This window comes from Hermetia illucens, chromosome 1, assembly GCF_905115235.1.
Source record: "Hermetia illucens chromosome 1, iHerIll2.2.curated.20191125, whole genome shotgun sequence".
Taxonomy (NCBI): domain Eukaryota; kingdom Metazoa; phylum Arthropoda; class Insecta; order Diptera; family Stratiomyidae; genus Hermetia; species Hermetia illucens.
This window is the reverse complement of record NC_051849.1, coordinates 41,046,890-41,061,957: the sequence shown is the minus strand read 5'-3', so window position 1 is coordinate 41,061,957 and position 15,068 is coordinate 41,046,890. Positions and strand designations below refer to the sequence as shown.

The following is a 15,068-nucleotide window of genomic DNA, read 5'->3' as shown; positions in this document are numbered from 1 at the left end:
TGTCTTCCACTGATTCTGGATTGCAGGTGAATCAATGCCCATTACGAAATAAATTCGCCTGGGATCCAAAAGCAGAATATCGTTTGAAGCTCTCCACTCTATAACAAGTGATGTCCATAGCCTCACGCCGACAAGGATCTGAAATTCAATTCCAATCAGATACTTTCATAGTTTCGATTCTTCCGTGTAGATTTTGAAACTTCCCTAGCATATATGGTGAACGTTAGCATCACATCCTGCTATTATCCCCATGCCTTTACTTTTGGCATATTGGATAACTCTAATGAATGTTCCACTAAGAAATTAAGCAGAAACTTCTCTCCCTATTGACTTTTTATAGTTAGTTTGGTCGATTTTCTCTTCGGCAATCTGACGTCATCCTATATATGACAGAACGTATTTGAAGAAAAACGAAATTCAGAAAGCCATGAAGTATGACACCCAACCGAACACCACATTGTCAAGTCTAAGAGCCGACAAAAAATGGACCAACAGCAACCCTCCGACAATACCCGATCGACGATCGGGATTCGAACCCTTGGTAATTAGATTGCGCTTACCACTTGGAGGATATAATTTCTCCTTACTGCTTACTGCTGTTACCAGCTTTGCTCCAATTATGACATATCATGTTCGAATGTAGTTCCACCATATCCGTATGTCGGAAACCCCGTAATAGTTCTGCTGCTGACCCTGATAGCGTCTGTTATAGCTGTTTAGTGACTTCTTCAAATTTGATTGCAATGTATGTCCTCCTACTAACTTGCCACTTCATCCGTGCGTTTTTCTTGCTGTGCTGTTAATGCTTCATGTTTTCTTTCTGCTGTTATGCTATTTCTTCCATCTTTTTCTGCTATCGTCTTGCTATTTCTTTTAGGTCCTTCAATGTGGCTTCCTATTGTTCTGTCATTTTCCTTCGTTCCTCCATCTTGCCTTTTTGTAATATGGTTGACGCTTTCTCTCAGGCTTTCGTCCTCTTTTTGCAACAATGCTTATAATAGATTCAGTACACTGGTAATAATCATAGCGGCTACTGTTCTAGGCGCTTTTCCACGAAGCTGATGAAGGATTATACAGAAAACCACTTTCCTCGCTGTCAACACCCCGCAACACCAAAGTTTCGTGAAGCTTCTTCCGCAGTCCTGCTTTTACATCCATCGGAGGAAGTTCAAATGACACCAACTCCCTTTTGAGCTACTCTCTCTCTAGATTCTGGAATCTTAACATTTCGGCTCGCACAATCCCATGACTGACATCAATTGGTACATGGATGCCGAGATTCCCATATTCGGAATAGTTATCATTTTGTAAAAACCTGAGACTTCTAAAATCCCTTTTACTCGAAATCATCAAGCTTGAGTAATCAAAATCCTTACACGTAATCCACATACTATTTCCGTAGATAGGTATCACTGGATTGCAGAACTACTAACTACTAACAGAAATCCATTCTGTAACTCCCAATCAAACATTTTTTTCCAAAATTATTTAGATAATATTATATTCGAGCCGAACCCTGCGTTGTTCCGCTGCAATCCAACCTCGGTATCCAACTCCATTTCACTAAGAAGCATACAGAAGTTTTCAGACTCAACTGATGGAAGGCGTTAGAACTATACATCTACACTTCCAATTTCAACAACTGCTCTACGTTTCCCTCGAAAAAAAAAAACCCTGAATTGATTATTTGGTCGATTAATTGGAGACAACAATCAGATAAGTTATATGTTACGCCAATGTTTAGTTGCACCAAAAATTTTACCAAAACCTATAAGTAGCTCACTTTCTCCTCTCATCGTTATGTGAGGTTTCCTGCAAATGAACATTTTAGGGTAAGTAGGAAACACAATTGGATTTGGCCTTGCAAAATTTCAAAATTCAAACTACTTTTTTCACAAGATTCCATCAATCCCAATCACTAACCCGGCTCCCTTTCAGATGGAGCGGGACGATGCCATTACCGAAGTTGATATACTCAAGGAGAAACTCGACAAGGCTCTGTATGCGAGTCAGAAGCTTATCGACGAAAAGGACACATCCAACAAGGAATTCGAGAAAATGCTCGAGAAATATGATCGAGCTCAAAATGAAATTTATCGACTTCAATCCCGCTGCGATACAGCTGAAGCGGATCGTGCCCGACTCGAAGTTGAGGCGGAGAGATCTGCTTTGGCCGCAGCCAAGGCTCGTGAGGATCTTCGAAAATTACAGGAAGAGAGTTCACGACTGCAGGAAGCCTGTGATCGAGCAGCCATGCAATTATCCCGCGCTAAGGAGCTTGAAGAAAAGGCCCGTGAAGATGTTGAGCTTCAACGTGAGCGAACAGATAAGATCCAAACAGATCTACGAAGGACGCAAGGTGAAAAGGAGGCACTGCAGGGCGAGATAGAACGTCTGAACTATGAGCTTGAGCGATCCCACTCCACTCAAGCTAAACTGACTGCTGCCTTGGATGCTGCGAAGGAAGAGGCTCTAAGGTCTAGCTTAGAACTCGACAAGCTCAGAGAACGCTACGATAAGAGCCAGACAGAGTTGCGGCGATTACAAGAAACGGAAACATATAGCAGGGAATCTAGAAGATACAAGGAAGAAAACGAGAGGTTACGAGAGCGCCTTGACAAGGCCTTAATGGAGAATGAGGCCCTCCGTGGTAAGTCACAATATGAGAGCGAGTCATATGAAAAATACAAAGAAAAGTATGAGCAAAGGGAAAATGAAATCCAAAACATGGAAGCTAAGTTGCATGAAGCCACCCTGCAGCTTGAATTATCAAAGGCTGAGGTAGCTAAAATGATCGCCGGCCAAGAAAAGCAACGTGCTGAACTCGAACGTGCTCACATTGAATGCGAGAAGGTGCGAGATAAACATGAGAAATTGACCAAGGAGACAGAACGCCTCCGACAGAATATGAATGCAGTCAGTCCAGGAATGACGGCAAATCCTGGCGACAAACAGGAAATTGATAGACTTCGCGAGCGCTTAGATAAGGCTCTACAATCACGAGACGCCACCGAACTGGAAGCCGGTAGACTGGCTAAGGAACTAGAAAAAGCACAAATGCACCTCGCTAAGCAGCAAGAGGTCAATGAAGCCACACGAATTGAATTCGAAAGAATGTCAGCCGAACTGAGTCGAGTCCATGAGCGCCTTGAAAGAGCCGAGGCAGAAAAGGAATCACTTCGACAATCTGCGCGAGCCTTCGAAATGAACTCCATGCAGTCGAGTCAAATAGAGAAGAACATGATGAAATTAGAGGGAGAATGCAAACAATTACAAATGGAGCGAGACCAGCTGGTCATGCAGCTCGAAAAGAGTCAGGACATGCTGATGAACTTCCAGAAGGAATTGGACGAAACCGAGAAGGAGCTACAACGACACCGAGAAGAGAACAGACGTCTGAAGAATGGTCACGGGGCACAACCAAATTCACAGGAAATGCAACAGTTGCGAGCGGAAAATCAAATGATGAAGCAACGACTGATGGAGACTGGTCAGAGAGGCGACGAACTAGAACAATGGCGAAAGGTTGTAGAACAAGAGAGAAATCGAGCGGACCAAGCCGAAAGGGCAGCCGGCGAAATGCATAAGAGGGTGCAAGTAAATTTACTGGAATTTTATTCGATACAAGGAATATATTTTCATTTCTTTGCTTTTTGAATTCTTTAAGGTCCTTGAGAAGCAGCAGCAACAACAACTCACACAAATGGCGAATTTACAAAAACAAATACAACAGCAAGGAGGAGCGCAGGCTAATGTACAAGAATTCCAAAAAGAAATGGATAACATGCGGAAAGAGCTGCAAAGTTCGAATGTTGAACGAGAGCGATTACAGGCTCAACTTGAGATGTTGGTCCAGGAGTTAGAAAGAAGTCAGGTAAGGCTACTGAAACCTTTTGGGATCCCTATAATCTTTTTACTGACTGCCTCTTTTTTATCCTTATGGTTTTTCTCATTCACAATTCCAGCTTGATCTCAACGAAGCTAACAAGCGACTACAAAGTGCACAAAAAGAAAATGTCACAGATGACGCTCAACGTAACAAACAAATTGAAGCGCAAATGAAGCAAATCGATGACGCCAATAAACAATTGGAAAATAAAATCAAATCGATTGAGGGTGAACGAAAGATTATTGAAGATCAACGAAAAGCGATTGAGGTTAAACGAAAAGACATCGAAGAAAAGGAGAAGAACCTATCGGAGTTCGATAGGCAGCTGAAGAAGCGAAAAGAACAAATGGATCAATTAGAGAAATCGTTGCAGAAGGTATGGACTTCTTGGGAAAGGGGGAAAAGAAAAATATATACATTTCTTTTTTTATAGGCGGGTGGTACAGCAGCAGCAGCTGGAGAGCTTAATAAGAAATTAACGGAGACACAAAGGCAATTAGACGCGTAAGTACATTTTATCTTCAAGTTCTTATGTGAAATCAGGTCTCAAAATTCCGTGAAAAGCGCGTAATTTATCACCTTCACGGGTCATTTTGGGAGAGTCAATAAAAAATCAGAAACCACTCCTCTTTATTCTTGTTATGGATACTGATCCAACGTCCGGCGTCCTACGCATTGCTTTATGCAGATAATGTTTTCCAAACGTCTAGTAGCAACGCTGATCTTGAACAACTTGTCGAAAAATGGCTTGATGCCTCATGCAACACGCTCTCAAATTGAATCTGAATAAAACAGAATTTTAATTGACCGATCTTAATGAAACAGGCGCTATCACTGTCAGTAGCAGTGACCTGTCTTCTTCTATGGTTCTTATTATTGGCCGCCTATAAAATACATTGAACGGCGTCTTGTGATAATAGGGACGAACATGTTGCGTTGGACGAGTGGCGTAACACGTCTTAATCACATCCACGATCGATATGGGTCGTCGAAAAATTGCGAGGCGTCTTCGCGCTAACGAGAATTCACTTGCCAAGATTGGTCTGAACATCAAAGTCGATGGTAAACGGCCGTCCGAAACAACACTGGCTTGAAACGCTGGATAGTGATTTGAAAGCCTCGCGGCTGCATCCAGAAGACAAATGATAGAGCAAAATGGCGCAACCGATGACGACAAACCAACTTCGCCTGTCAACGAACCATGGCTAAAAAAAAAGGAAGAATAAAAAAATACTGTATTTGGATAATATTAACACTCAGGGAGTAAGAGTGTGACGAACATTAGAGAGGGAAGAAGAGTGATAATTAGTGAGAATCGTAAGGAGCTGAAGTAATAACCTAGACTATTTTTTTTAAGACTAAATCTTTAAATTTCGGTAGGGGAGTTACCGGACCAAAGACGAAGCTAAAAGTGAAAAGAGGCTTCATGAAGTAGCCCTTAACACTTTGCTAATATTTTATTCGTGGGCTAGGTGAACGTATCTGGAACTCTATAATTAAAGGATATTGAAGTGAGATTTAGAAAATTATTTATTCGAATGTTATACAAATGTTCCTGGATCCCCTTCAAATGCCTCGCCATTGAAGTTAATACACTTACCAAATCTTTTATTCTATAGTTTAAAACGTAGTCTGAAAGAGGATGCCTCTGACATTTTGTTCTACACCGCGGCCACATCCATTAAAATATTCGCTTTCAAAGTAAGGCTGACAAAATATAGGGGGCGGGTTAAAGGGTAGTATCTACCTCAATTGATTTGCAGTTTCTGCGCTGCATTCCCCAACCAATATTTGGGTAATAATCCCCAATTTAACACTTTCAGTCCTATTACCAAATACTACTCTCATTTCCACGCTCGCAACTCCTGAACAATGCAATGCAGCAAACAGAAAAAGGGTGAATGCAAGGTCTCCACGCCGCAAAACAGGGATGAGTGAACTAGTCCTCAAAGTTGCAACAGATTGACGACCTGTTCTCAGTATACTATTGTCTTGTAACCCGAAACTGAACCTCAGATCGTATCGGCAATACAACTATGGCAAAGAAAAAACGACTATAAGTTTGGAATCTGGAAGGTGCGCTCAATGTGGAGAACTGACGCTCTTATCCGTACGATCCAGGAAAATTATTAGGCAAGGAAGGGAGGAATTTAACTGTCGAACGCATACTTTTATCGAAAGCGGAAAAAATCTGAATTTCACCTGCAACATTGAATTGGTACGCTTCCAGTGAAAACTATTTTTTTCAACGCTTCGCTAATCAATGTGTACAGGGTCTGTTCTAAAAGTTCCCAGAATATTTTTTTTAAATCGTTTTTTCGTCGTAATTACTTTTACCACCTCCAGTGTCCCATGACGAGTTCCTTTCGACGTTCTTTTAATTCTTGTGACCAAAAAACCCTCCGCTTGAGCCAGATCGAAACTATACGGCGACTATAGCAGGGTTGCCACACCGAATCATTTGACTAAAGATGAAAGCAAGACACCGATAAGAAATCGAGAGCGACCCACAAGGGCCAAACAAGACAATTACGAAGGAAGAAGCACCACCGTCAAGATCTGCAGAAATAAGAACACAAGCACATAAAACTTGATCTCTTCAAAAAGAATGACAAAAGGATTCCAGCGGGACGCTGCGGAAAATCTTTTTGGAGAAATGAAGGTGATTAAAGACCAGTAAATCCAACATTTCAAGAAGTTGCTCAATACGACAACCCAATCACCACTCAAGGAAGTGGAAAGGTCGTCTCTGTCCCACCACTTACATGAACACTTGAAGAATGCAAGAATGCATGTTCAGAAACAACAAAGCGCTGCATTTGGACAGAATACCTGCGTACTAACAAAGCTTCATGATCAATTCTACTGTGCTCTCACACTCACACTCATAGCCAAAGTCACAGTAGATCTACTATAGGCAGTACCCTTACAAAAATGACCCCACTTGCAAATGCGCTTGCAGAAGCTTATCTGTACACATCAAAGACGCTTAACAAGGAAAAGACATAATCTTCGTCAAATCGTATTGGTAAGAGAGAGATCGGTGAGCTTTTGCTATTCTGGTACTACGGCGTGCTCACGCATATAGCAAAAAGTTGTTTCACGTATTCACTTATACATAAGCAAAAACTTGCCAATCTCACCAATACATTGGCAAGTCCGGGCGGTATGTCAAACACAGCTGATCGGGTTTTCGGTGCATCTCGCTCATGCTCAAGGGCAAAACAATTTGAAATCGTGTGTACTCGCACTGATTTCCCCCCTTGAGGAGCAAGGGGGAGTGAGGTAGCTGTCTAGTATCTAACTGTGGCCAAAGTATTGCCAAAAATAATCGAAAGGAAGCTTGAACCTTTCTCAAAAGATATTAGTGGAGATTTTAAAGTGTAGAATCAACAACTGATCAGATATCCCCCGTAAACCAGATACTAGAGAAGTGTTGGGAATATAATGTTGGTCATCATCAAATTTTCATTAAATTCAAACTTACATAAAGTATCGATAGCTCGGTATTGTATACAATATTTTCTGAGTGAGGAGTCTTAGCGAAATTAATGAGACCCTTCAGAACGGCACTGACTCACGCTTTTTAGATTTCTGAGAATAACTCCGTGAATGGCACCATTTTGTAACCCCCATACTCCCTCTTTACCATTAATGTCAAAATCAAAACCGGCTTTGGAAAGTACTAATAATACTAAGGCCCTTTTTTTTTCCCAATTTTTGTCCAAAGTGAAGGAAAATGTATCCCCCTTTTGCATGTATGAGGACCCCAACCCCACTTTAACTCCCTTTAATTTTTCCCACCGCACCCGTGGGCGTCCATAGTTCGAACCTTTGCTCCAAGTTCCGTGACAATTGTGGTCAGTCTGATCAAAAATCAATCATCCTACAATCTCAAATTAATAATAATCGTTGGCGCAACAATCCATTTGGATCAAAGCCCTCAAGTGTGTTAGATCCCTTCATTCAAAACCGTCATGGTACACTGCAGGATTACAGTACCCTATAGAAAGCAATGTGGTCAGCATTGCGCTCGCCCGCAATTATTACCCTGACTTGACTCAGGTACTCATTCACAGTTGAGTCGACTTGTATCCGACGTCAAAACACGATACAAATCCCACTGCCACCAGTGAGATTGGAACCGCGACCTTCCGTACGACAGCCTTGGGCTCTAACCACTTGGCTATCCGAACAATCTCAAATTAGTCCTGTATAAACTCGTAAACTGCAACATCTTTTCAAAGCTCACAAATGCAAAACCTGAAGCAACAGCCTCTTACATCGTTAAACAATCTGACGTCTCGATTTCACGTGATTTTCTTTTTCAGCCCGAGGCAAATCTGGAGTTTTCCCCTAGCTGGCTTGATTATTGACTTATTTCAGAGTCGTATGTATCACCATGGTTTGTCACCTGTAATGATCTTTTTAAAAAAGAACGAGTTTTTCGAAACCCTCTTTTTGAAACACTTTGTATTTTCATGGGACCTTCTTAATCAATTGAAGCGAAAATCTCCAATAGCTTATCATTTCCAAATCTTCAGTTAAATTTTCGTAAACTATGTTCACACTGAAATAAAAACAACGTCTCAGGAGGTACAACTCACAATCCAAATTGAATTTTTATAGGTAAAAAAAACGTAGGCAATAGTGGGATGTTTAGTGACCATTTACTGCTACGCAATGGCGTCCTATGTATCTTCACATAGCAGTATGTATTTTCATTCGACAAATAACAAGAAGTGTGTATTGGCTCGTGATTGAAAACGTGTATACCATGTAAAATTTGCCCAAAACGCATTTTATCAATCACAAAGGACACCAAATTCACCCTTCGTCCCCCGTATGATTCGCCTCAAGTTGCCTCGGTCTAACGTCCTCCAGTTTGAAAACTTTAATTGGGATTTGCTATCCGTGCACTGCTTACGAGGCTTTTCTAAGGATTCTTTCTTCCACCACTCGCTCTACATGACCAACCCATTGTAATTATTACGCTCAATTCCTCGTATATTCCACCAAGGCTTCTTTTGCTCCTAACTCCAAGTCGAAAAACGTTTCTTTGGCATCAAGTACGGAACATATCAGAATGTATATTTCATCAGCATATGCTAATGGTTCCTCATCATCAACGGCGCAACAACATGCATCCGGTCTAGGTCTGCCTTAATAAGGAACTCCACACATCCTGATTTTACGCCGAGGTCCACCAATTTGATATCCCTAAAAGCTGTCTGGTGTCCTGACCTACGTCATCGCTCCATCTCAGGCAGGGTCCTTATAGACTTTCCGGGCTGGATCATCCTTATCCATACGGATTAAGTAACCCGCCTACCGTAACCTATTGAACTGGATCTTATCCACAACCTGACGGTCATGGTATCGCTCATAGATTTCATCGTTATGTAGGCTACGGAATCGTCCATCCTCATGTAGGGGACCAAAAATTCTTCGGATGATTCTTCTCTCGAACACGGCCAAGAGTTCGCAATTTTTCTTGCTAAGAACCCAAGTTTCCGAGGAATACATGAGGACTGGTAAGATCATTGTCTTGTACAGTAAGAACTTCGACTCTATGGTAAAACAGCACGACAGTTTTTGTTAGCTGAAATAGGCTCTATTGACTGCCAACAACCGTGCGGGGATTTCATCGTCGTAGCTGTTATCTAGCCTCGCACATTGATCAGGGACAGCCTAGTCAGTCTTATCAATTTCGTCGGGATACCGAATTCTCTCATTGCCGTGTATAGTTTTACCCTGGCATGCTATCATAGCCGGCTTTAAAGTTGATGGAAAGATGGTGCAACTGATGTCCATATTCCCACAGTTTTTCCATCGCTTGCCGCACAGAGAAAATCTGATTTGTTGCTGATTTGCCTGGAGTGAAATCTCTTTGTTATGAGCCAATGATGTTCTAGGCGTATGGGGCTATCCGGCCTAGCAGGATAGCGGAGAATATCTTATAGATGGTACTCAGCAACGTGATACCTCTATAATTGCGGCACTGTGTGATATCTCCCTTTTTATGAATGAGACTAATGTTTGGGTGATCTTAAAGGGAAAGTGCTGATGTTTTCTGTGGAAGCAACTTGAAAAGCATCAGGGCAAGACCAACACCCTGCTTTAAGCCTGGACCAATTTTGAAGTTCTAGGTGAGAGCGTTTACAGTTTTGCCTTGAATAATCATTTTCGTAGGTTTTGACGGTATTCCATTCAAGGGTAATTTTGTGTACTATGATGTGGTTAATACTCTCATGTGCTGCTGCAACTTGAGCTTGATATACTCCCGAGATTTTGTCAGTAAATATGTAGGTTAAGTCGACTGTGAATAATTTTTGTCAAATCTTTGGAAAGTGATTAATATTGATTAACCCTTTCTGAAAGTCATAGTGATTAACCCTTTTTCAAAGTCATGAGCAGTCCCGATAGCTTAATTTAATTTTTGTTGACTTAGGGCAGTCTACACCTTCCTCCGTTTTCCTTCAATGGACGGACTCGGTTAACACTATTAGTGCACCATTGCTGCGAATAAAGAACTTGGGGATGAACTTTCTAAGATTGTTTAAAAGAGGATTTGATAGTAGAAACGCAAGGCTCGGAATGGGCTACAATAACGAAAAGTAGACCAATCCAGACTTCGCGTTGATGTCTCAAAGACAAACTTAGAGTATTGTAGTAAAAGGGTATAACCACAATCCATAAGTTAGAATTAAAGAACCTCAAAAGAATGTATCGCCATTAGATTATCCCAATAAATCGAACTTGAAATTGTGATCGTCTCTATTATCACTTGGAAAATCGTTCTCCTCGTATAAAAATGTTGGACGCTCCTTAATGAATCATTTTTGTCTTGAACATATTCAGAATGGAGGGCTCAGGAAGCTCAAAATGTAGATCGATTCGACAAAACAGATCTACATCTATCAGATTTCTTTTTTAAGGTTTTGTAAAATCGGTGCAATGTCTGCCTGTCTGTCTGTCTGTCTGTCACACGCACTTTTCTCAGAAACGGTTATACTGATTGACACGAAATTTGGTGAGAAGATGGGAACGCCCAGACATGCAGGGAGTGATATTATTCTACGTTGAGATTAAGGGAGAGGGTCCTCATTCATGCAAAAGGGGGGTGGAAAATTTTTTTTCACCGAATATAGTCATGTGGAGTATCAAATTAAAGGTATCGGTTAGTACTTTTCAAAACCAGTCTTAGTTTTGATATTTGTTGGAAAAAAAAACAGGAGACTGCCACTATATGGTGCTTGGGCTCCGAAATACCTTCCATACCGATATCTGTTCAAATAAAGTTAATAATAGTTTATTACTATAATTTTTTGTAATTGGCTGGAAACCTGCCTTAAGTTCATCCTAGCACCACGAAATTTTGCAGTGATGTAGGCTATAATGCGGAGCATGAGTTTAGTGGAAATCGCACTATTACTAACAAAGTTATAATACGTCAAAGTTGTTGCTTCTTTGAACCTTGGAGACTATGAATGTCAATATCACCCGAAAGTGGATACTCTCACATAATATATGGATATATTACGTGCTACGTGTCCGGATAGCTGAGTGGTTAGAGCGCGAGGCTATCGTACGGAAGGTCGCGGTTTAAATCTCACTGGTGGCAGTGGAATTTGTATCGTGATTTGAGGTCGGATACCAGTCGACTCAGCTGTGAATGAGTACGTGAGGCAAATCAGGCTAATAATCTCGGGCGAGCCCAATGCCTCCTAGTATACCGTTACGGTCTTGAATGAAGTGCTCTAACACACTTCAAGGCCCTGATCCAACATGGATTGTTGCGCCAACGATTATTATTGTTATTATATATTACGTGCTACATACTAAGAAATACACAAAACTTTTCGTACCCGAAGCGTCTAGCTCCCGGTTTCCCGACTTGTTTGTTTTTCTTATTGTGTTGTATACAATTCATCAAATTTTCTGAATTTCTATTTCCAGGATAACAAAAGAGCTAAACACCGCCAAAGAGGAAGCTTCTAAATCAACAGCAGAAACCGAGCGGTTGCTCCAATTAGTACAAATGTCTCAAGAAGAACAAAATGCCAAGGAGAAAACAATTATGGACTTGCAACAGTACGTATCCAAAGATCAACCAATTCATCGAATATCAATCAAAGTACTTTATTAACATTTTCATTACTTTGCAGAGCTCTTAAAAATGCTCAACAAAAACTCCGTGCACAAGCACAACAACAAGAGGTAAAGTCAACGCCCAAACGTTATGTTGACGTTTTTAATAAAATTCATTATTTTTCTTTCCATAGGCTGGTCCAGCCGGCTTCCTTAAGAGCCTTTTCTAAGAAACAAAATCAATATACTAATAAACGTCATAAATACAAAAGTTATAATAAACACAGGCTAAGTGTGAGTCAAACAATTTCGGAACATACATATATATATAGACTAGCTTAAAGAAATTACGAAGTATATATATAAATACGAGACGACCAACGTTTATACTACGCTTTGATGCATACCATGTTATTGTAATTAAAGAAAACAACTTGAATAATGTTACCTTTACACTTAAAACAACAAACAAAAACAATACTAAGCGTTAATTAATAAATTTAAAGCCATTGACTGCAATTCTCTCTTAATGCAAAGAAGAAGAAAAAAATACAAAAAATACTTCGAATATTATCAACAATTGTAACCTACCTACATACAGCATACTCTATCATTTTCAATGACTAAACCACTTCGGCTAACGAAATGTTAATCTTCATCTACTGCAAAAAAGTACGCAGCTTTACTAGCCTGTTAACACATTCTGGATCACCCAGCGAGAACACCACCACACGCTGCAATCAGCGCATCACAAAAGCCACCAACCCCTAGCGCCACTGACACAAATTTCATTTTTTTGCAAATGCGCAAAACGACTAACACCTGCCGTTTTTTGGTCATTACCTAAATAGTGAGCATTCATTTATATAAATCTAAATGCACAGTTTTGAAGAAATGACATGCAAACAACAAAATGGAAAAGCAACTTAACAACACTGCCCACAACTGAATAATATGTACTAGGACAATTCGCCCGATTGGAGGAAGGACGTCGAAATGAGGACTCGTGATTGGAAAAATGGAAGAAGTAGAAAGCAGATTTCAACTGCTAAAAACGGTAAGTGATTTATCTTTTTCCGTATTCTGTAATAAAATTTTAGCGAACCTCTAAGAAAAATACGGATATTAACTTTTGAGGGTGGGGGTATACCAGGTCGAAACAATAAGCTTCAAATCAGTTTATTCTCAGATAATTACTTCCACACGAGAAAACTCAGTAAGCCCCACTTTTCACACAGCAACTATGGAAAAAAAATAAAAATATGTATATTAACAACCCTAAAATTAGAAACTATTATATTAATGAAAAGTTATCTATGCCTGAAGTCGATACAGACTTCTCCAGTAAGATTGTGCCCCACTCTAGCAGCAAGCAAACATCCTCCTAGGGTTCCAAAGGGCCACTTTATGGAGTCTTGAACGCAGGTCCTCGAGGCCTGCGGAGCTTGCACATTACTCTTTTTCTTCTTCTTTAGCCTTTGTACTTTCCAGTCAAAACGTCGACTCGTCTTGATCGATTGCACCATTTTCCTCGGCCATAGGGCTGATCAAGGTGGGGCCGAGAGACATTTAAGTCACTGCCTAAATCGTCAACCTTTTGGTGGTTTTGCATCGACAAATTTTAATTCAAATCAATTTCAATGGAAGAGCTCTCATCAGTGAATAATATGTCCAGACCATCGAAGACGGCTATCTAGCAATTTTTCCACGATCGGTGCAACCCCATATCTATCAGACATGTCCTCATTTCGAATGTAATCATAGACAGTTACGCCACTGGGCCAACACAATACCTTTTCTCTATTACCGCGAGGCACCGTACATGTTATTTGAAAGTCAGCCTGTGCTTGGAACCATATAGGGTGACAAGGTAGATGACGCTGTGGTAAATTTTTAATTTAACAAGCTTGTTGATGCCTCGATCACAAAGAAAGTCAGTTGTGAAATACCAGTTCATTTAAGATGCGCTTATGTGTGAAAAAAAATTCATAACACAGTTCACCATAGACCGATAGCATTCATCTAAGATAATTAAATTACTTAATTCATGACAGGTCGCTACCACTGATAGTTGCCGAGTGAGGTAATCTACCTATTTTTGGAGAAGTTGCTTGATATCAGCTTTATTGTAATCCGCAAAGAAATTGGTCCGGGACAAACAACTTCGTCAGTATGTCATTGTACAAAGCCTTAGCTCCACCTTTCGTTAGTGAACAGACTTCATGCTCGTAAACAGACGCAACACGAAGCTGCCTAGCAAAAATAAAGCTCGTGATAATGAAACGAAGCTCATCAGTTCTGTCATCAGTCAAGCCACATAACCTTCCGCCCTTGAACCTCTGCCCCCGCATGTTCGCATGTTCGCTGAATAGCATCACAGTTAATACTAAAAGATTCTTCCTCGTTCTCGACGCAACCGACTATAGGGCGGTGAGAGTGCTTACTAAAATGCTAGTAAGCCCCCCCCCCCCTACAAACTTTGAATGCCAATATTTTCCAACTAACTATGATTTCCAAGGAAAAAAACTGCCCTGGTCGAAAAAAAGGATCCTAACGAATACGAGAATCGCCTATCAAACGCTGTCTAGGCCAAAGAGCGCCAAGGGTTTACTACTGTAGCGTACCATGATCTTTCAGAATATCTAAAGGAAATTAATTTACCCTACTTCGGTTAGCTCCAGGGAGAGATTTAGCCGTGTCTCTGCTGCCTCGCTCAAGTGAAAGTCTACCACAATAGAACCTATTGTGGCTTCGTAATAAGTTGTTTTCCGTGTAGGGTTGTCAGCCCTATTTTTGGCCCCCTACATGAGGATGGACGATTCCGTAGCCTACACAATGACGAAATCTATGAGCGATATCATGACCGTCCGGTTGTGGATAAAATCCGGCTCGATAGGTTACGGTGGGCGGGTCACTCCGTAATCCGTATGGATGAAGATGATCCAGCCCGGAAAGTCTATAAGGGCAATATCTATGGTAGAAAAAGAAGACGAGGCAGACCCTGCCTAAGATGGCGTAGGCCAAGACGCCAGACAGCTTTTAGGGATATCGAATTGGTGGATCTCGGCGCAAAACCGGGATGTCTGGA

General features: G+C 41.0%; 1 protein-coding gene across 10 annotated transcripts in view; it reads left to right on the top strand.

Moving 5' to 3' along the window:
- Positions 1 to 12,493, top strand: part of LOC119661249 (ELKS/Rab6-interacting/CAST family member 1) — a 124,654-nt gene extending 112,161 nt beyond the window's left edge. For all 10 annotated transcript variants that reach the window (XM_038070489.1, XM_038070492.1, XM_038070491.1 and 7 more), the window contains 7 exons: positions 1,939 to 3,597; positions 3,668 to 3,874; positions 3,966 to 4,265; positions 4,323 to 4,393; positions 11,849 to 11,983; positions 12,058 to 12,109; positions 12,175 to 12,493. In XM_038070489.1, coding sequence (XP_037926417.1) covers positions 1,939 to 3,597; positions 3,668 to 3,874; positions 3,966 to 4,265; positions 4,323 to 4,393; positions 11,849 to 11,983; positions 12,058 to 12,109; positions 12,175 to 12,210 — 2,460 coding nt within the window. In that variant the 3' untranslated portion in view covers positions 12,211 to 12,493. The remainder of the gene's footprint in view (positions 1 to 1,938; positions 3,598 to 3,667; positions 3,875 to 3,965; positions 4,266 to 4,322; positions 4,394 to 11,848; positions 11,984 to 12,057; positions 12,110 to 12,174) is intronic.
- The last annotated feature ends 2,575 nt before the right edge of the window (positions 12,494 to 15,068 follow it).